Source organism: Molothrus ater, chromosome 5 (genome assembly GCF_012460135.2).
Source record: "Molothrus ater isolate BHLD 08-10-18 breed brown headed cowbird chromosome 5, BPBGC_Mater_1.1, whole genome shotgun sequence".
NCBI classification, from domain to species: domain Eukaryota; kingdom Metazoa; phylum Chordata; class Aves; order Passeriformes; family Icteridae; genus Molothrus; species Molothrus ater.
The window spans coordinates 63,587,420-63,608,133 of record NC_050482.2 but is presented as its reverse complement, the minus strand read 5'-3'; the positions used below and the strand labels follow the sequence as shown (position 1 = coordinate 63,608,133).

Here is a 20,714-nt window from a genome sequence, read left to right as displayed (position 1 = left end):
TTTTGTTGTAAAAACTTTCTGAGCACACTGTGGCAGTGATCTGGTCTGGTTCTTCTTCATCCATGCATCATCTAATTTTTATTTTTTCTCCAAGTATAGTAGATATGGCTCAAATTCTTAGACTGCCAGGGTCTAGAGCTATCAGTGGCCAGTGCTTCACAGGGACACGAGGGCCTTAAAACAGCAACAGAACTGTGTCTATTTTACTTGCAGCTTGTGTTTTGAGCTTGTTTTGCTACAGATGTAAGCAGGTGTATATAGTACTTCGGAAAAGTAAACACCTGCTGTTGATGCGGTATTTGCGGCGAAAGAATCCCAGGCAGCTCCGAGCACAGCAGAGCCCTGAGGAGCAGCAGAGCCGTGAGGTCGGGGTTTGCAGCTCCCCGTGACCTGGCTCAGCAGCGCACATTAAACACTGCCCGTGCCGGTGGATGGGAGAACGCTGCTTTCCGTCCTCAGGACGGCAGATGGGACGCGCACGGCCCGGCCACACGGCCGAGCCCGCGGGGCCGCACCGCCGCCGCTCCGCTCCGGGGCCCGGCCAAGCCCGGCCTCCTGCCGCTACCTGCGGGCCCGGGCCCGCCTCCCGGCCCGGGGCGGGGCCCAAGGAAGTGACTTCAGCCGGCGGCGGAGCGGCTCGGCGGGGCTGAGCGCGGAGCATGGCAGCGGTAGCGGCGCGGGCGCTGCTGGCGGCGGGCAGGGCGGGCGCGGGTGGGCGGCGGGGCCGCGTCCTGCCCGCCGCGGGCGCCGCTCCCCTGTGCACCGTGGCCCCGCAGCAGCAGCAGCAGCAGCCGTCGCCCGACATGAAGAGCTACCTGTGGTCGCGCTACAAGGAGGCCAAGAGGGTCACCAAGGGTGAGCGGCGCCCCCTCAGCGGGCCGGAGCGGAGCCGTGGTGGCGGCTGGGAGCGGAGCAAGGGCGAAGCCTGTGCGGGAGCGGGAAGGGTCCGGGGGCCGAGGAGCGGCTCCGGCTGCCGTGGTGTGCCCAGGGCCGGAGCGGCAGAGCGGGGAGAGCCTCAGCCGGTGGGTCCTGGGGGCCGGCAGCGGGGACACGGGCTGTGGGGGCGGCAGTCCCTTCGTCCTCCCCTCGGAGGGAGCGCTGAGCCCCTCACGCCATCGCCCGTGCGGGGCCGCGGCTCTCGGAGCGGCTTTGGGCCGGGCAAATTGGCAGGTTTTGGAGGTGTGTTGAGTGTAGAAAAGCAAATGTAGAAAGAAAATCGAGAAGTTGGTCATCTCGTTGATGGCTGTTATATATATACACAAAGTATCTATTCTGAAATAGACTGCTTTTCCAAAAAGTTGAAATGCTGGAAAGTTTTGGATGACTCTTTTAATTTTGCTTACGGTTCTATCATAACGCCGTGTGAGGCATTATAAAATGCTCGCAGTACATATATGACCCTGGGAAGCCTTGGTCTTCAGCCTAGCCAGGCAAAAGCGCTAGGGAAAAAGCAAGCAAAATGCTCGTTTCTGCCCTTGCTCCGATGGGAAGAGAATAACCAAGATAATACTTGCTTGAAAATGTGGTCTTTTCTGCGAGCTGAAAGAAAAAGAGGCAGAGTGTTCCATAATGCCATGGGGAAGAGCATGTCCTGTGGTGGCAATGGATAATGCCGTAGCTTGCATGTTTTGCTTATAAAGAAAGAAATTATTGTCTTTTCCTGCACTTAGGAGTCTTGAATGTGAGCTGGGACTTCACAGCGCTGGGTGCAAGCAGAGCATTTGTGAATGCAGAATAGCGTCAGCATTTCAGAAGTGAAATTAAAAGCTGTTAGCGATCTCAAGAGAGGTCTGTGGGCTTTGGAGAGTGAGATAAGGGATAGGAAGAAGGGAAATACGTTGCATTTTGAATCTATTTTTTCTTTTCCTGTTTTTGGAATTAACTTTCTCTTGTTCTAAACCACACCCAAATAATACTTAGGAGCTGAGGTAGGGTAATGTTGTGAGAAAATAAGTTGGTCAGTGGGTGTGAGCTGGCAAAAGATGAGGCAACTGCTTCTAGAAGATTTCAGGCTATTATATTACAACTAAGTCACCCAATGGCTTCAAGTATATGATGTTTCAGTTAGTTATGATGTCGAGGTGACAAGGCTAGAAGGCTCTCCTGGTTTTTGACCCAAGGTTTATTGCACTTGTGATGCTGTCTGCTGGCCAGAATGATAGCTGCCAACTGTTCATACTGTCTGTTTTCAGACAGCCACCAGTCAAGCAAGTTTGCAGCTGAAGTATCTTTTTATCTATATATAGCTACATAAATATCTTTATTTTTAAAACAAGTGTTGACTCACCAAGCTGCACAATTGACATTAGAAAAAATCCTTTCTGATACAGAGACGGGTGTTCTAATGTGATTTTGGAAGTTGATTAAAAACTGTGCTAATGACTTCAAGTTAATTGAATGGCCCTCTCTATAGAGGAGTAAGAATTTAGTAGAATATGTGCCTTAATCATAGCATGTCAAATTGTATTTGATTTGATTGCTGGGCTTTATTTGACGTTTGGAATTAAACTCAGTGAATTTGCTTTTTTTCCCCCCTCTCTTAAAAATTAAAAGACTTGGGTGTCTGCATCTGAAGTCCCCACACCTACCTGCCTTGTTGGGATGTTCTCAGTGGTGGAGCGTGTACGGGTCTGTCCTCAGAGCTGAAGGTTTTGAGAGAAGCTTGGTCAATTCCTTTTAAACCTATATGGAAAATAACCAAACAAAGCATATTCCCTTTAAACTCGCCTTTTCAAGCACATTCATTAAGATGAATGTTCCCCATGTTTTTCCACTGGCAGGGAATTCTGGAGCATAAAGACAGTATATGGAAAGGAAGGAAGGAAAACACGCTCATGTTTTCTGCTGCCAGGAGAGTAGCGTTTAACCTCCTAATGTTGCTCTTTCAAGTTTTGTAAACAAGAAATATAAACACTCTCAGTGTTTAGTACTGACATTGGTGTTGGTCCTAAAGTTATTTATTATATCACAGTTTATTTCTCAGTCAGTATAGTTTTTCAATCAAATATCAACAGAAACATACCCTTAAAATAGAAGTGTTTGCACCCACTGTGTGTTTGTGTAGAAAATAAGCAGAATATGTTTGGTTTTCTGATTCTCTAGGAGGTTAATAAGCATAACAATATGTATGTTACAGTTGTATGTACACAGTCACATATAGTTTATTCATGTGAGCTGAAATTGATTAATATGATAACCTTGAAATGGTGAAGCAAAAATTAAAGCCATATCAAATCAGAACAATGTCAGTTCTGCTTCAGGGGCAGGAGCTGGACCAAGTAATGGGAGCAGAAGACAAGGCTCCTAGACTAGTAGTAATGATAATATAATATTCTTCAACTCCAAATTCATGTTCAAAAACAATAATAAATGTGTTAATGGAGTTAGCAAAAAATTATGTCTGGTGTTCTCTGATAAGCAAGATGCCAAAATGCATCTTCTCTTCCAACTTGGACTGCAGAGAAAAGCTTACTTGGAATAAAACCTATGGATCACCAAGACAAGTTAGGGGGACAGCATGTTCAATAGCATCATATTGTTAACAACTAGTTGTTTATTGTGAATTAGTTTGATAGTTTCCATCATTGTTTACCCATATTTAGCAATTGCTAATGGATTTCTGTGTCTTTATTTAAATAAAGGTGTAAGGCTGGTATAACCTTTTTTCTTCTCCCCTGTTCACAGAGTTGGTTCCTTCAATTATGAGTAACATGCTGAACCCTGATGCTATTTTTTCAAACAATGAAATGAGCCTGTCAGACATTGAAATTTATGGGTTTGATTATGACTACACCTTGGTCTTTTATTCTAAACATCTACACACGCTCATATTCAATGCTGCTCGAGATCTTCTTATTAATGAGCACCGGGTAAGTAAAATTAATGGAATAACAATACACTTATGAATAAAGGGTATAATAAATGATTTTTGACTGAGAGGCATGAATCATCTTTTCATGCCTCAGTCCTAGCTCAGCTCCCTTATAGCACATTTTGTACAACAGCTAGATATTCACAACAGAAGCCCTGTTTTATTCTCTGCTGTGGTTCTGAGCAGAGAACAGTCTGTTAAGGAATACAGTTATATTTGTCTTATCTTTTAATGTGGGCGTGCAGTTTGTTATTTGTTCCTCATTGTCATTTATTGGAGTCACATTAATAAATAAGAAGCTTAAAAGCTACCATTTCATCCCCTGTGTTTCATCCCTTGCTGTGAGAGCAGTGATTAATTTCCCTACGAAATATTTTCAGCTGGACTTCACAGCAGGGCTTTGATTGCACTGAGGGCTCTGTGTGTACCTGGCATTTCGGCTGCCTTGGCTGAAGGGGCAGCGTGTGCAGTGGTCAGAACCTGGATACAGGGAAGTGTTCAGGTCAGAGCACTGCCCTCCTGCCTCTCCAAGCAGTGTTCTTGCATTGGTGACCACTTGACATCCAGGCAGTTTGGAGCTGCTTCTTGTCTAGTTTGGGAAAAGCTCCCATGTGTCAGGAAGGTAGAGGAGGAGATGGGTGGCTGGGGAAAATGAAGGTATTGCTGGGATAAAGACTGAAAAAAATCCGTGGACTAAAAGAAGCAAAATTAATTAAACTGTAGGACTTGCAGGAAAGGAAAAGACAAAGTCCATGGAGTATGTTAATAAAGCTGCTTGTGTATTTTTATACAACCTAAATCTGAATGCGTGGTGTTAGTCTACTTTCATATTTGAATCTAAAGGTTAGGAGCTATTTATAAACACCTATAAATATCCTTGGAAGAGCAAACAAAACTTCATGGGTGCTACAAGCATACACAGCTTTATCCCCCTGCAATTTTGGCATGTCATGATAGCAGTTTCTGTGGGATGTGTAAATATACTTTATTAAAGCTACATGGTTCATGGGAAAAACCCATGTTACTGTAGCAGTCAAGATTAATTCTTGTAGACAAAAATACGAATGGTGTTCTGCTTTTACTATTTGAATGGATTTGGGTAGCAATAGCTTTCCAGTTTGTCTTGGTTAAAATCTCCTGAGTTTTACTGAACAAAGGTAATAATTTCTTTTTGAGACAGCTTATTGAAATTATATTCTTTTGGAATTTATCTGCTTATAATGTTAATATATTTTTTGTCTGTAACATTAGAAAAAGACCCTCTAGACAGTGTCCATTATGACTCTTACAGTCAACCCAAAAGATGGCCAATTTTGCTCATGGCAGTGGGAGGTAATACATCAAAAATTGCAAAATGCAGTGTAGGAAGCAAGGAATTGTCCAAGAGAATCAACATCAATTCAATGCTAATCACAGAGGTGGCAGCAGGTGTTCTATGTTAGCTCTTGTTCTTGGGTTCATTTCTTTCCTGATGCACAGGCCTTGTGCCTTTTTAGTAGGACTGCTGTTCCAGTCCAGTTACATTTGTCCCTACCAAAAGTGGGTAAGCAAACAGTGCCATTTCTATCATTTCTTTGTTTGGTTTGCAAGGAAGCTTTGATTTATATGCCAGGGTAAGCTCATATGTACTGGCATGTATCTGAAAAGACAACTTTCTAGTAGACTAAATTAAAGTCACAAGTCAAGCATGCAGAAATTTGGTAAAGTCAGAAATAAATTTCATTGTACATGCTTGGTGTGGTTGCTCTGGCGCACGTGCAGTGCATGGGAGTTTTTAGTCGATCAATTCTGTATCGTTCCCTGATGATTTCCCTTGTGTCTCTGCTCCATGTTCCCTGACCAAACCTGTGCCTCTTCCAAGCTGTCTATAGGCTTTTGATGCTGCTCTTCATTCAGATCAGTAGCCTGCCTCACATTTTCTGGAAGTGCTAGTCTAGGGATCACAGGACTGTTTCCTTTAACTGTAGATGCCTGTACTCAGTACAAATGCAATCCACAGCAGCTGCAGAGCAAGTCCTCTTCAGCAAGATAAGAGCTCTGGGGGGAAACGACAGTTTATTTCTTATAAAGTAGCTAGAGGCTCTGTTGAAGCTGCCTAATGCAGTTTTCCCCCTGAAGGCTTGCAAATTATCCATATATCTATAGAAACTGTTGTAGAGAGGGTGAAAAACATTGTCAGGTTCTAAGGCTGCTGTAACCTGGGGGAGGAGAATGAAGGATTGCCTTTCAGTGTTTTAATCAAAGAAATTATAGTTTTCTCAGGCCTTGTTGAAACTACTGAAGTATTTCACCCTTTAAAAACAAGTGAACAAAGCCCTTAGCCCAAGGCATGCACCTGACTTTTCTTTTTGTGGCAACCTGTGTTTAAAGCAGGACAAAATTACAGTTGTCTGATAATGGGCTTGCACTGAAAAATGTTAGACTACATACAGTATATATAAAGAACTTGAGGAAGAGTACATGACAGACATTCAGTTCATTTTTTCAATGTATGAAGAATGTATTAATAATATTAATTAACTTTTTGAACAAGAGGCTAAAGTTTAAAGGTAATCACTACGGACTACCTGGATGTCCAACTTAAGATACCAGGATGACCTTAGATTTAAAACAATGACCTTGGATTTTTGGAAAAATGTTTCACTTGTCTTGCAGGCATATGTTCCTGCAAATCTCACCAGCCTAGGAAAAATTCTCCTAAATGATTACAGCAAATGAGAAGCATAGAAAACTTAGACTTTTAAAATTCTGCAGAATAAATTTTTATTGTTTTGATTATGGTTTTAAAATCAAATCATTGCTCTCTTTTCTTAGTATCCTGCAGAAATAAGAAAATATGATTATGATCCCAATTTTGCCATCAGAGGGCTTCACTATGATGTGCACCGGGTATGTATAAATAACTTTGTGATGAGTTATGTAGTGCTGAGAACATAGCCAAAGAAAATAAAGAGAACTTATAAGCCTTTCAGCTTTTCACTCTGCATTGATGTGTAAGGATTTTGTTTAATGTTTTTCTCTTTAATAACAATCTTGATTCTTTATTATTACTATTGTTATTATTTATTATTATTAACATCATCAGTAAGCATAATAATATTTTTTTAAATGGCCCTTAAGTAGAACCTGTTTTGGACATTTTGTCCTTATGATGGGTGGGGAAAGACAACTTAGGGTGCAACAGGATAAAACTAGTTAAAAGTCATTGATAAAAATATTTTGGAAGCTGTGAGGAAGTTGCAAGGAGAGTGCTCAGGTGTTCTGGAGGCAGAAAGGTTATAGATAAAATTGCTTTGACTTTTGTAATTTCATGTCAAATAGTTGAAGTGATAATTATTTTCTTTTTTCTTTGCAAGGCATTATTAATGAAGATCGATGCTTTTCATTATATTCAGCTGGGAACAGTTTACAGGTGGGTAAAGTTATTTTTTTCTTTATAATAACAATAGGTGCTTTTACTTTTTGTTTCTTTTAATCCCATTTATTAGTGTACAGCTTGGATTCTTACCAGGACCCGTGCCCTGATGACCGCAGCCATGAATGAGCGTTGTGGCCTTGCTGGAAGGGGTTTTCTTTGCATCTCTGTGTGTACACACAGATGTGTACACATCCACTGCCTGCTCCAGCCCAGCTGATTCCCCAGATCAGCCCTGGCAGAATTGGCAAGCTGGTTGGTCACATAGTGCTGACTCACTTTGTTTCCGGCTGTTAAATTGTGCTGAAAGACATCTAAAAATACCCTGATGACTTCTCTGCTGTTTCTTTCTATGTAAATAATTGTCACAAGGTACCTGGTAGCATGACTTTGGTGTGGTCGTGGAGACACTTGAGAGGTCCTGTTGTGTTTACATTGAGCTTTTAAGTTTGGACACATCAACCAAATCAAACTTGCACCACACTTGGTACCAGACTTTAAATTAGACAAGAAGCCAGGCCACCCTTCTTAAAGTCATTGGACAAAAAGACTTTTACCCAGGTTTATTCTGTTGTGCTATTAGTTGTGTTCCCCTACCCACCACGAGGACAGAACACCCAAATCTGAGTCCAGACGGGGATATGACCTGGAAATGATGGTTTGCATCAAACCTTCATGCTGTTTCCTCAAACACCTGTACAGGGATGAGGGGAGGAAAAGAGAGGCTGAGGGCCATGAGAGCCGATGTCAGGATGATCTGTGGTTATACAGCTGCACTCTGAACTGTGTCAGGACTGTGAGACTTGTGGTAAAAGTAATCTACAGATTTGCCTAGGCAGTCATCTCTCCACTGGGGCTTTCACATTGTCCTCTGTTGATTTGTGCTTAAGGAGCTGCTGATGCACAAGTGTTTTCTCTAGCAGTATTCAAATAGCACTTGGCATAGCTGTCTGCAGACCAGAAGGTACCTCCTCAGTTCTGGTATCTGGTTTATATTTTGGTTGCATTTCTTAGTGCTTGCTGCTGTAGAGGGGGTGATGCTGAACACCATATGGTACAAACCCCAAGTATTATCTGCCTGACTTGAATGCTGTAGTTCCATCAGCAGCAGCTCAGAGTTGTGTCCCAGTTGGTATGTGGAGACAGAACTGCAGTAAAAGAGCTGGTTAATGTAGGATTCTGCCACCACAAAAACGCTGAGAAGTTCATGTATCATGCCTTTCCACTGCAAAGCTGGTGTGGACTCTAAGCACTGAAAGCACTAGGCTTGTGAACTAATTTGTTTTTATTTTAATGCTGGCAGCTCTTCTTGGTCAGACCAAGAAAGGGAGGCACAGAAATAATGATCTGTTTTACAAGGCTGCAAAACATCATTAAGTCGGTTTGGAAAAAGGAGACCAGCTGATCTGGTTTGCATTAGTGGTTTTTATTAATCCTGAGTAAAATATCAACACTTCTGTGGCCTCTGGTAAGGATGCTTGAATGCCTGCAGTCTTTAAGATGCTTTAGTGCAAGATGTTTGATGCTGTAAACATTCAAAACCAAACTAAAACCTGTACTCTCTTAATAGTTGATAAACTCTGGGGAAATGCTATCCCCTTCTTCCCCATTTGTTGTTTTATTTGAACGTTTTAATTGTCAACCATCCTTCAAGTAGTTTTAAATTTTGGGAAACTAAACTGTTCATACATTTAAAAAGAAATTCTTATTTAGTTGAAGGTTGTGTATATTTTTCACTTCCTTAAATCTTCAAGGTCATGCTGCAGAATAATCTGATTTAAGCACTATCATATCATCAGTGCTGTATAAAATAAAAGGCAGTGTGAGGAATTACTTTGTGTTAAGAAACTGGAAGTTCTAACCACTTCTTAAAAATCCCCTTGAGGCATAGCCTTAATGGACAATAATAAGCTCTTTTCCCATAAGAAAGTAGAAAGGACTTAAAATTGGAATGTGTTTTGTGTGCATGAGCCTGTTAAAATGTTACTTGTTTGGTAAGGAAAGGTGCTGTTTTAACTTAAAAACAAAAATGTTCCTGTGATGTTATTTGGGTTTAATAAGATCCAGATCTAAGTGTTAATCTGTCAGGGTCTGGTGTTTACTTGAAAATTTTAATCTGACTTTTGAACTAAAGCTAGTGTTTTTTTCCAGAGGCCTCAGTGTTGTCCCAGATGAAGAAGTCATTGCAATGTATGATGGTTCCCATGTCCCATTAGAACAAATGAGTGACTTTTATGGAAAGGTAAAACCACAAATGGGTCTTTAAATTGGGTGAGGGTTTTTTGGCATGAGGGTGCTGGTGTTTAAATTTTGTTCTCATTATATAAGTAGCAGTTACATTTTCTTAATATATGATTAACTTTAGTGCTACGTGTGAAGTTTGCCATCTAAAGTGACAAATGACTTTTCTCTCTCCTGCTTGCTGTAGTTTATTCTCTGAGTGTTCCCTTACTAAATCATACAGACAGAGTGGTGGAACACAGAAAATCAAGTAACTTGCTCAGTGTTGTGCACAGATTCTGATAAAGGCTGGCAAATGAACCATATCTGGTTCATGTACTTTACTTTTTCCTGGTGGTCTGATGGCTTAGCTGGTATAGCAGCAAGTAAATGTATGGAGGCAGCTCCTGCATGCAACCTGACAGAGTCAAAGTAAGATGATTTGACAAAAGATGAGTGATAAAAGATGAAACTTCTATGTTAAATCCTAAACTTTGCCAATAAAGTTAATTTTTTTCCTCTGGTGGGTTGCTTCCTCTTTCCCAAATGAAGGGCGAAGCTAACTTTTTGCTAAAAAGCCAAGTTTATTTCACCCCTTGTAACGTCCACCCCTTTTAAATTATGTTAATTTCATGTTGACACAAAAAGCCCTTTGTGATGTGGAACATTTTATTGTTGTTGTACTTGTTCTTATTTTAAGGAGCTGAATTTAGAATTCCTGAATCTAGTCTCTGCAGCAGTTGTGAATTTCACTCTGGCATTCCCAGTGGGATGCATTTGCTGAAGTGCAGACTTCTAGTGAAGGCCTTCTCTTGTCTTTTAGCTGAGCACTGTCTTGTTTTTATGAATTAAAATATCACTCTAAAGAGTAATGATTTGGATTTATTTGAAGAATTAATCACAACACTTTTGTTGGAGATAACTTTATTGAAGATCTTAGTTGAAAAACAATCTTTAGCCATGCGAAGAGGGATGGCAAAAGCTGAATATCTGCAACTAAGCTGAAGTGTTTATACTGAACAAATGGAAGTGTTCTAATCTGGGAAATGCCTGACTTTGTTTTTTCTTTCTTTTGCTCTCATCACTGTAGAGCTCACAAGGAAATACAATGAAGCAATTCATGGATATATTTTCCTTGCCAGAAATGACACTCCTTTCTTGTGTGAATGAGTATTTTCTGAAAAACAACATAGACTATGAACCTGTTCATCTGTACAAAGATGTCAAGGTAGATGTCAAACTTTGAAGATTTGGATAAACTTGTATATTTGTGTGTCTTCTCTGTGAGCACTTCAGGAAGCTTTCACCTGTTGTGCTAACCTCAGTGAAATACCTCACTTTAGCTTTTGTATGGAGTAATTATGGGTATACAACCATAAAAATGTAAGTAAAATTAAGGTAGAGTTTGGAAGAGAATAGACTGAAATTGGTTTGAAAGCTGACATTCTAGGACTTTTGATCTTTTTGTGGGTTTGAGGGGTGAATAGGGGAAAGTGAAGAAGATCTTGTAAAGTGATAAAAGTTCTTTTGATTGTTGTTGAACATAACTTTTTTCTCACTATCAGGGATTTACTAAGTTATAGGAAATGCAAGAGGCTATAGGGAATTCCAGTTTGGAGCTTTCATTTTGGCTAGTGTATAATTATTTGCCATCTCTTACTTTTGAACTATTTCTTTTCCCTGTTTACCTCTCCTCCTCTTCCAGATAAGCTCTAGTCCTAGTCTAGAGTAATTTGACCCTCTTGATTCCTCAGCATGTGTCCTGCAGAGGAGATAATCTTATGTCATGGTTATGTAACCAGAGAAAGGCAGTTCTTGTGGTTTCTCTGAAGTACGTAGAGAAATTTCTGATCTATTCAGCATTACAAGCCTTTTGGAAACCCTATAGTGGTATTTTTTTGAGGCCATACCCTGAGTAAGCAGCAAAATGGCACTACCACTGTTCTGAACAAAGCTGTCTGGTGCAGAGCTGGCTCAGGAGAGCTGTTAAATGCCTCCAGAGTGCCTTATAAATACTTTGTTCTAACATTTAACTTCTTTCATCTGTTCATAAATTCCTTATGTAAATAATCAGGGCATTTCTGAGTGATTGTAATCTAAAATCTGTCAGATGTACAACTTTTTTTTTTTGTAAGGGGAAAGGAATGTGTTCTGCTCCAAAGGTCACTGGAAATCTGTGATGACTCTGCTTCTGCAGAGGGCTTTCACTTCACCCTCCTGAGCAACCTTTCACAGTGATGTAAAAGAGCCCCTCTGCTATAGTTTTGTACTCCCCAAAATTAAGAAGTTAATTTCTCAGAAGAGAAGCTTAGCCTTTGTCTAGTGGTGACATCATATGTATGTATATACACACATACATATATATAATTATATTGAACATTACATGGCATTTCTGTAAAATTGGAAGTGTTGAGAAATGAGTTGTTTTAAAAACAAATTACTATTGCTATTTGTTGAACACTTCAAAAGGTGAAGTTCTTTACTGCTCATTGCTTTCCTCACAGGATTCAATCAGGGATGTTCATATCAAAGGAATAATGTACAGAGCAATTGAAGCAGATATTGGTAAGTACTGATGGTATAATCTATCAAAGTTTTTTTTAATGATAGTATATGATTTTTCTGGCTTCCATGTTTAAAGATTACAAATTCTAAATTTTTAAAATTTGAAAGACTTATTCCCACTTGTCAAAGGTGTGTTTAAGTATAACCTTGTGTTCTGAGCTCTTGGTTGAATGCATACAAAGTTTTTCACAAGAGTGTTCTCAATTAATGCTATGTTTTCCCCAATCCTCACAGAGAAATACATCTGCTATGCTGAACAAACTCGTGCAGTGTTAGCAAAGCTGGCTGATCATGGCAAGAAGATGTTTCTCATCACAAACAGTCCCAGCAGCTTTGTGTACGTGAGCAGTTGTTTGCTGTTTAACTATGCGTTTGTAAAGGATGGGGAAGATGAGGTTCTCTAGTATAATTCATTCTATTGCACAGGCAGCTGCACTTTGCTACAGTTAATTGTTAATATTCCTCTGTCCTTTTTAGGGACAAAGGCATGAAGTTCATCGTTGGCAAGGACTGGAGGGATCTCTTTGATGTGGTCATTGTCCAGGCTGAAAAACCAAACTTTTTCAATGATAAGCGAAGGTGGGTGTTTGGTCAGTAAAGAATGATTCAAGCAGCTCTTCCATATAAGGCTATAGAGTGTGTTAGGAAATATTTTATTTTGGCTGCAATGTGAAATGAAATCATATTTGATGAAACCTGGGTAAAGTCATTACAAAATACAGCAACACCCAATGCTGAAGTCTAAATATTTACACTTTTTTGCCTAAGAGAGTTCTAGGAGCTGTCACAGGTGTACTGGAGTGACTTAGAGCCACAGAAGCCATTTTTAACTTCTTATTTGCATGTTCTTGAAGTGTGCTTCTTTCCTTATAAGCCTGAGAAGTCTTGATGCCTTTCAAATCAGACCCTTATCTGGAAATGTCTTCCATTGCTTCTGGGTTTGGTTTTTTTTTTTTTTCCTTCACACATGATATTTAAAAGACATCTGGCTGGCTGACAGACTGGAATATTTGGACTAGTTGTGATTAAGTAAACACATCTCTAATGTGTATGCCCTTGAAAAAGACCTATTCCTTTATGTGTGCTTATGATTTGAAAGTGAGGTAGAGGGAGACGGGATTATTTGCCCTTTACTTTTTGCATTTAATTTTAAAAAGATTTTTGCTGTGTGTCTTGGCCCCAGTCCTGTGCTCTCTCATTTTCAGTTGTTCAGGTGTGCAAACTGAGGGATTGGGAAGAGTTTTACACATCGGTTTTTTTGTGTTCTCTCCTCCTTTGTGGCAGAAAACTCATGCTGTTTCTTCCCTTCTGCCTGAATTCCCTGCCTTACTTCTCAGCAGTTGTTCTCAAAATTTGTTTATAAATGTCATAAGTATACTGGAAATTTACATTGCTTTTCACTGGTTAAAGTGGAAGTTTTGGACTTTTGCTTTGTCTCTTAAAAAATTCAGATGCTAGAGATTTTTTTTCCTTTTGAGAGATGAATGTTTTTCATGCTAATACTTTAATTTCCTAAGAAGTGTCAGGACTCCTGCAGCAGCATAACAATTGCATTGTCTATTCTAGACCATTTCGGAAGGTGAATGAAAGGGGAGTCTTGCTCTGGGACAAGATTCACAAGCTGCAGAAAGGCCAGATTTACAAACAGGTATGCTTTCAACAGACTCTTTATGTTGAAATTTCATACCTATTTCCTAGAATCCTAAGCTTCTTTGGATACAAAGGTTTCTAAAATGCAGATGCATTCTTTAAGAGAGTTATTTTCATGTCTGAAGTTGTACAAATTCGTTGTTGGTATTGTATGTCATTGTCTCTTGAAGTGCTGCCATCACTGAAATCACCTATAAAATTCGGGATTCATAGTGTATGAACTGAGGACAAGATTTGTACTATGCAATATTTTTAGTGGTGTACCAAGTTCCTTTTTCATGTCTGCTAAGGTGCAAGTCACGTGCTGCTACAATGTCCGTGCCATTTTTTCTGCAGGGTAACTTGTATGAATTTTTGAAGCTTACTGGCTGGAGGGGCTCTAAGGTTCTCTACTTCGGTGACCACATATACAGTGACTTGGCAGTAAGTAGTTTGCTTTCCCAAAATCAGAGAAAAGATGAGGCTTTCTGTTAGTTTTGCTCTCTTCCTCTGCAGTTATTCAGTGTAGCACACTTTCATTTGATATTTTAAAATACAACAAGATTTGGTTGTTAAGCCACATTGTCTTTTTTTTTTCCCAGCAAGTAACCTTGGTGCTGTAAAATGCCAACCATATTTTCCACCTGACTTGTAACATTTAAGTTGTTTACTAACTGTGGTCAGGAATGTGTGAGGTTGTATTCCTGATCCAGATACTGATTATGTCAGATGTACTAGAGAGTAAACACAGATATCCAAATGTACGGGATATGCCTGACTTGGATGACAGCTGAATGAACTTGTGTTTTGAATGCAGGACTCAATCTTCCTGTCACTAGTTGTGAATGTTCTTCCCTAGAACTTGCTCTGATTTGTATCCCCCACTCTCCAGGCTTGTGTTTTGGTTTTTTTTTTTTTTTTTTGCTACCTTATGAACAAATGCTCTGTTAATTGTTAATTTAGGGTAAATGAGCACCACTTGGCTCTTTTGTAATTCATTCCTTTTGAATGCCTGGATGTGACTTTTCCACTCCAAAATTTTGTAACATGTTTCAACAGCAGCAGATGTTAACATTTTTCCCTCAGTCTGCTTTTAAAAAGAACAGTAAGATTGGGTGCTTCAGAAGACAGAGGGCCAAGAGGAGGATGCAGCTCTGTTCCACCCTGGCACAGTGGAGAGGAGAGCACAGGTGGCAGCTGCCTTGTGTTGTACCTGTCAGGAGCAGCTTGAATAGCTGGGGCTCCTGGTTGTAGCCTGCTGTCAGCTGGGTGTGTGGGTAACCAGCACAAACCCAGCACACAGTTCCTCCAGGTACTGCTGGCAGCAGCAGAGCTCTCATCTACAGAGGCATTTCCTGCTTACCTGATGAATTAGTGTTTATTTCCAAGTGCTTGTGTGTTCTTCATCTCTCTCCCTTCAAAAATGTACGATTTGATGCTTAATCTGAAATTAAATTCTATTGTCCATTGGCACAGTTAAGTCCCACTCTTTCATACTTCTGTTTGTACATAAAAACCAATTAAATTAGTGCTGCTTTGGGATAAACAATAGTCAGATTCTTTTTTCTTTTAAGTAGTTCTTCTTAAGACTAATATCTGTATTTTGTAATTCCTGGTAAATAGGACTTGACCCTGAAGCACGGCTGGCGCACTGGTGCGATTATTCCAGAGTTACGATCGGAGATTAAAATCATGAACACAGAGAAGTACATTCAAACCATGACCTGGCTGCAAACCTTGACAGGATTGTTGGAACACATGCAGGTTTGTGCTGTGTGTGTGTAATCAGCTCTGGAGAGCCAGAGGAATCCAGCCAAGTTTCTAAATGCTGGACATTGATGTTTGCAAGTGCTTTCACTCTCGCTGAAGAGTTGGACTGTAGACTGCAATTATTTGTGTGGTTAGTTAATAGGAGTTTTCTCAACATCTTGTCCTCTTTCTCCAGTGGTCGGCCTAGATCAAGTCCTGATTTTGGTTGTTTTAAAATTCACGTGGATGAGTTCTGTATACGGATCTCTGAATTATTGCTCATGTCCTGTTAGGTGATAAGGGGTTTATTAATAGAAAGGTTTATTTGCAGAGCTGTCCTTAGTTACAGGTTATCCATGCTTTACATTTCAGGTTCACCGTGATCCTGACTCCCAAATGATTTTAGAAGAATGGAAGAAGGAAAGAAAGGAAATGAGGTAAGACACAGGAAATGAAGAATTTGCAGTATGCTTTGGTAGCCAAGGGTTCTATGCCGTATCTTCCAATTTCTTTGAAATTTCTTTCCATCCCTGGTTTATGTTCCATGCTACTTAGAGATATTGTAAAACATTTTTGAAGCAATATTCTACCTGTCTCTTGTGCAGCTTTTCTCCCCTCTGACACTTTGTAGATATGCACCCTTTTTTCCTGTCTTTAGAACAAATGTAACTTTTCTGTGTGAAAAGGTAACATCCCATCAAATCCCTTTCCCTCTCACTTTGATTCTTCTGTCCCTGTGTTCAGCTGTCACTGTTGATTCCACAGTTTCTGCACAAATAAAACCTTGTCAAGGCTTAGGTCACTTTACCAGGTTTTTTACGTGATTTCTGCAGATTGTTTGTAATACATCTTAGAATACTGAGCTCTGCTCCAGCTTGGATTTAGCAGGCATTTATCACGAAGTTAGGCAATAAGGCTAGAAGTCCTAGTAATCTATTGTCATGAAGGAGAAATACCTAAATGCAGGTGGTGTGAAGTGCACAGTTTTCAAGGCCAGCTGTACAACCAGCAGCCTTCTCCAGAAATGTGGGAATAAATAAAATGGGAATGATACTTGGCAGTGACTAATGCCCAGAACTTAATTCCAAGATGTGTTTAAGCTTTATGTGTGCATTAACCAAATCTTTGCCTTTTCTTAAGAAGTCTTTTATCTTTGGAACATTGGATGCCATTAATATTTAGATAAAGGCAAAAATCTTCTTTCACAATTCCTAGAAAAGAAGGCTTTAGATGTCTTGTTTCTGATGTCAGAAGCAACTTACCTCTAGTGGGGGATGTGTGAAGCTCTTCACAACTGGGATTTCTAGAACTGGGTTGTATATGTGCAAGAGGTGAAAAACTTCTGTGGCACATTTTAGTGTTTTGAAAAACAATGGCAAGAGAATAATGCATAGAACAGGTTTTAGGATCTGCTTGCTTTAGGTTATGGATACCAGCTGGTGAAGAGATGTGTGCAGGTCTGTTCACTTCTCTGTCTTTGTTTTCTCTTTCTGGGGGACAGGGAGATGAACAGGAACTTCTTCAATTCACACTTTGGAAGCATATTCAGAACTGATGAGAATCCAACTTACTTCCTGAGACGTCTCTCTAGGTTTGCAGATATCTACATGGCATCACTGAGCTGTCTCTTGAACTATGAACCTGATTACACCTTTTATCCAAGAAGGACTCCTTTGCAGCATGAACTTCCTGGCTGGTCAGACCAGCTGTGCACTGGTACATTCAGAATGCCTTTTCTGCAAGAGACAGTTCAGATCAAATAAACTCTTGGTGGCTCTTCTCTAAAATGGACAAATATCTGTTTGTTTTCTTGAATGTACCTGCATTTTATTTAAGCCACTTAAATCTGTTACCTTCGTTTATATGTATTTCATACTTATTCTCATAACCTTGTACCTGGTTTTCTCCTCTCCTGCTCAGACATGTGAAAACTCCTCTTACACACAGAAGAGATGATGGACTGCCAAACTAGTGGTAGGCCAGGAGGGAGAGGACTGCTGCTGTTCTGGGGTGGTTGTTTTAGCTTGTTCATTGAAAACTTTGATCTGCAGCCTTGTGGTTTGCAAAGAAATACCAGGACTCTCACTTCTGCCCCTTTTCAGCACTCCAGCTGGAGCCTGCAGTGAATTGCGGCATGGAAGAGCTTAAATGCAGTATTAGTAATTCAGTGACACAAGTTAGTAACCAGCTTAGGGTGAGACTGAGAAGGATGGTCACACTTTTTACCTTTCCTTGCTGCTACAGATGGAGCCTTACCTGTGAGGGGCCCAGGGCTGGAGTGCCCTGGCTCTGCTGCACTGGGCTCAGGCTCCTGGGCTCTTTCTCCTGTCTGTGCAGTTTCTGTTCTTGCCATGTCTGCAAGAAGTTCTTGCCTGTGCTTGGCTGCAGGTGGACCTGAGCCTAAAATGGAAACTTGCAGTAGCTTGGGCTGCTTCAGCTTCCTTCTCTTAACTTTTAGGTACCTTTTTTTTTGAGTTTCAGAACTCTTCAAGTATCCACTCTCCAATAATAGTAGTTTGAAGAGGTTTTGCATTTCAAAGTGCAGACAGATCTCTCTATCAAGCTTTAGTTTGATCCTAAATGCTGCTTTTAAAGATTTTAAACAGTGTCTTATTCCAGTGGTATGCAATGTGGCTTTGCTGTTCCCTAGGAGAGAATGTATTTCATATAGCCTTCAGTAATGGACTTCTAGAGTCAAAAGTAAACACGCACAACCGGAAAAGGACTTAGAGGAAGAATTAAGAAATGAGAAACCCAGAGTTTTCTGATGACATGTTTTTAGCTCAAGCCCTGAAAGCTAAATTAGGAGTGGTACACATTTTGAATAAAGAAAAATAGTTTTGGTATAGATTGGAAGTTTTATTGAATTACTGATATTGAAGGTAATGCGTGAACACAAACTCTGGGTAGCATATGTGTTTCAAAGATTTGAGCTGAAAAATGTCTATTTTGCACAAGGAAAACATCTGTTGATGTATTTCCTCAAAGAGGCACTTTATAGAATTGCTATATAGTTGTTTTTAAATAAGAATTGTTTCCTTTCTCTGAATCCAAAGGAGATGTTTGTTTTTTAAAGTGGTGCTTCCCACCCCAGCCACTTTAGAAGGCATAATATAATTAAAAATTTCAAATTTTAGTTATTAAAGGCTTGGTTTTTAAAAGCATGGGATTAACAAAACATGTAGCATTTGGTATTCATTTTGGGATATCACTTGCTTCCTATCATGATTGCAGGCAAACAAACTTTTGTTGACCAAAAGTTTTCTGGTTTGGTTGGTTTGTTTGTTTTTTAACCTGTCTGTATGTGCAAGTACCTGGATTGAATTTCATATACAGCATATTTCATGTTTTTAAAAGCATGTTTGCAAAGTAAAGAATGTACTGTAATTTAGCCTGCACAATTTTGTAAGTAGTTTTCCTGTATGCTTGAAATCAGTATGAAGTTCTCAGAGGTGGTTTAGATTTTATGATTTTCCTGTACTCCTATTTCAAACTTGACAGAAGTGTGTGATTTATGAACCCCTATGTTTAAACAGATGAATATACTTGAAATGAGTAAGTTGATCTGACTGTCCTGATGGTTTTGCTGGAATAAAAAGATAACATGTTGCAGGAAGTTAGTTTGACTGCAGCTCATCAGGAGTTGACTTGGTGGGGCTGTGCAAGAAATTTTTAGCATAACTTGATAATGAAACATGAAGATGGAAATACACTGATTTGCCTTCAGTTCTTTATCCTAATGCTCAGCTTCAACTGAAGTTGGTGTTATGTGTGTGGAGCACCTCTCACGCTCCAGTGATTTCAATGCACTCTTTAAAAAAAAGACCCACCCAAACCACTGTACATTCATCCTGTGTTAAGCAGGAACAGTTTAATTGGCTTGGATGGTTATATTATGCACATAATGCATGTTTTGTTTCAAGATTGTCTTCTCTCACCCTTCCTTTCTCTTAAGTTAGAAATCAGACTCCTCCACCAAGCTATGTTGCAACAGCCAGCTGAAGTAAAATATTGTTTATATTGCATGACTTGTTGAAATAAACAATGTTGCATGAAAAAAGTTAATTATTGAAGGGTTATGTTTCTTTAAAATAACCCAACTATATATAATATAAATTTAAGTAAGAATATTCAAATTTATTATTTATTTTTCAGTGCTAAAGTGCTGCTTTGTAACTTTTAAAAATGTCTTGCATTTTTTTAATGATTTCACCTTGACACTCTCTGCATTGCTCAATTTAACCTTACGCTACTGATTTCAAAGAGATTTTTAGGCATGTTTAATGGGCAGTGTCTCTCTACTAATTTTGGGAGTATGGTTCATTTGAACACCAAAGCAAGAAAAAGTTTTTGTTCTGGTCTATCAAAAACACAGAGCTGAATAACCTGTCAGTAAAAAAAGAGATTAATGAGTTGTGGAGCTTTTATTTTTTTGGTGATAAAAATATTTAATGATTATTACAAAAAATAAATGCTTGGACTTTATCTTCTGGTCTCTGTGAGCCTTAATATTTTGATTGACTGGGGAGGAGGAAACAACATGAGCTGTATTGATTGCAAAATTCTGTGGTGAAAACTCTCCTAGATGTGTGTGTTTGAGTGTGTTTTTGTTCTAAATTTTCTAAAGTAGCAGGCTTGTGTAGGGGGATGGGGGAAGGAGTTGAGGAAATGGACTGTATGTTTGTTTCATCCAGATGAATGTGTATTTACATGTTCTATTTCCTTCCCTGCCCTTAATAATAGCTGCATCAACAGCCCTGGATTTGCCCCCTGCCTTGTTCTGAGGGAATGCCTGCTGGGGTAGTTCCCAGAGAAATTAAAGCTTTCCTGGGCTTCCCTCCTGCCTCTGTAGACTGGGGGAATGTTACTGCTTCCAGAAAGAAAACCTTTCTTTTCTTGGTGTTTAGTGGTTTTTTTCATGTTCTCATAAAGATAGTTAATATTTTGATGGAAGGAGGTGACACTGACTCAAACTCAAGTTTGATCCACCTCTAATGGTGTGTGGTGACAGTGGCAGCTGTTGCTGCTGTGCTTGGTAAAAACACAGTGTGTGAAGAACCTTCAGGCATGAAGAACTGAATGTAGACATTACATGGCAAGGGGATGTTCATCCTCACAGTCCACTTGGCACAAAAATGGTTCATTTGGACATATTCACTGTCATCCAGTGTCATTTGAAGTCCAGTTTAATTCAGCTGTCTTTGAAGATGGCCGTGAGATGCAGCTTTTGACCACAGCTTCAATTTTACTACAGGTGAGGCAACC

General features: G+C 39.9%; 1 protein-coding gene across 1 annotated transcript; it reads left to right on the top strand.

The window, feature by feature from the left end:
* Positions 1-620: 620 nt before the first annotated feature.
* Positions 621-19,934, top strand: NT5DC3 (5'-nucleotidase domain containing 3). The gene is made up of 14 exons (XM_036401139.2): positions 621-855; positions 3,685-3,869; positions 6,686-6,760; positions 7,228-7,283; positions 9,438-9,528; positions 10,597-10,734; positions 12,011-12,071; positions 12,306-12,408; positions 12,549-12,650; positions 13,638-13,719; positions 14,058-14,144; positions 15,324-15,464; positions 15,822-15,886; positions 16,951-19,934. Exons 1-14 carry the CDS (start codon positions 660-662, stop codon positions 17,210-17,212), a joined length of 1,644 nt encoding a protein of 547 aa, XP_036257032.2. The 5' UTR covers positions 621-659; the 3' UTR covers positions 17,213-19,934.
* The last annotated feature ends 780 nt before the right edge of the window (positions 19,935-20,714 follow it).

Excerpts from the sequence above, each read along its gene's own strand:
- NT5DC3 (XM_036401139.2), top strand. The coding sequence starts at position 660 with ATGGCAGCGGTAGCGGCGCGGGCGCTGCTGGCGGCGGGCAGGGCGGGC. Across the intron at positions 12,409-12,548 it reads AACAGTCCCAGCAGCTTTGT|GGACAAAGGCATGAAGTTCA; the intron begins GTACGTGAGCAG and ends TGTCCTTTTTAG. Across the intron at positions 14,145-15,323 it reads ACATATACAGTGACTTGGCA|GACTTGACCCTGAAGCACGG; the intron begins GTAAGTAGTTTG and ends CCTGGTAAATAG.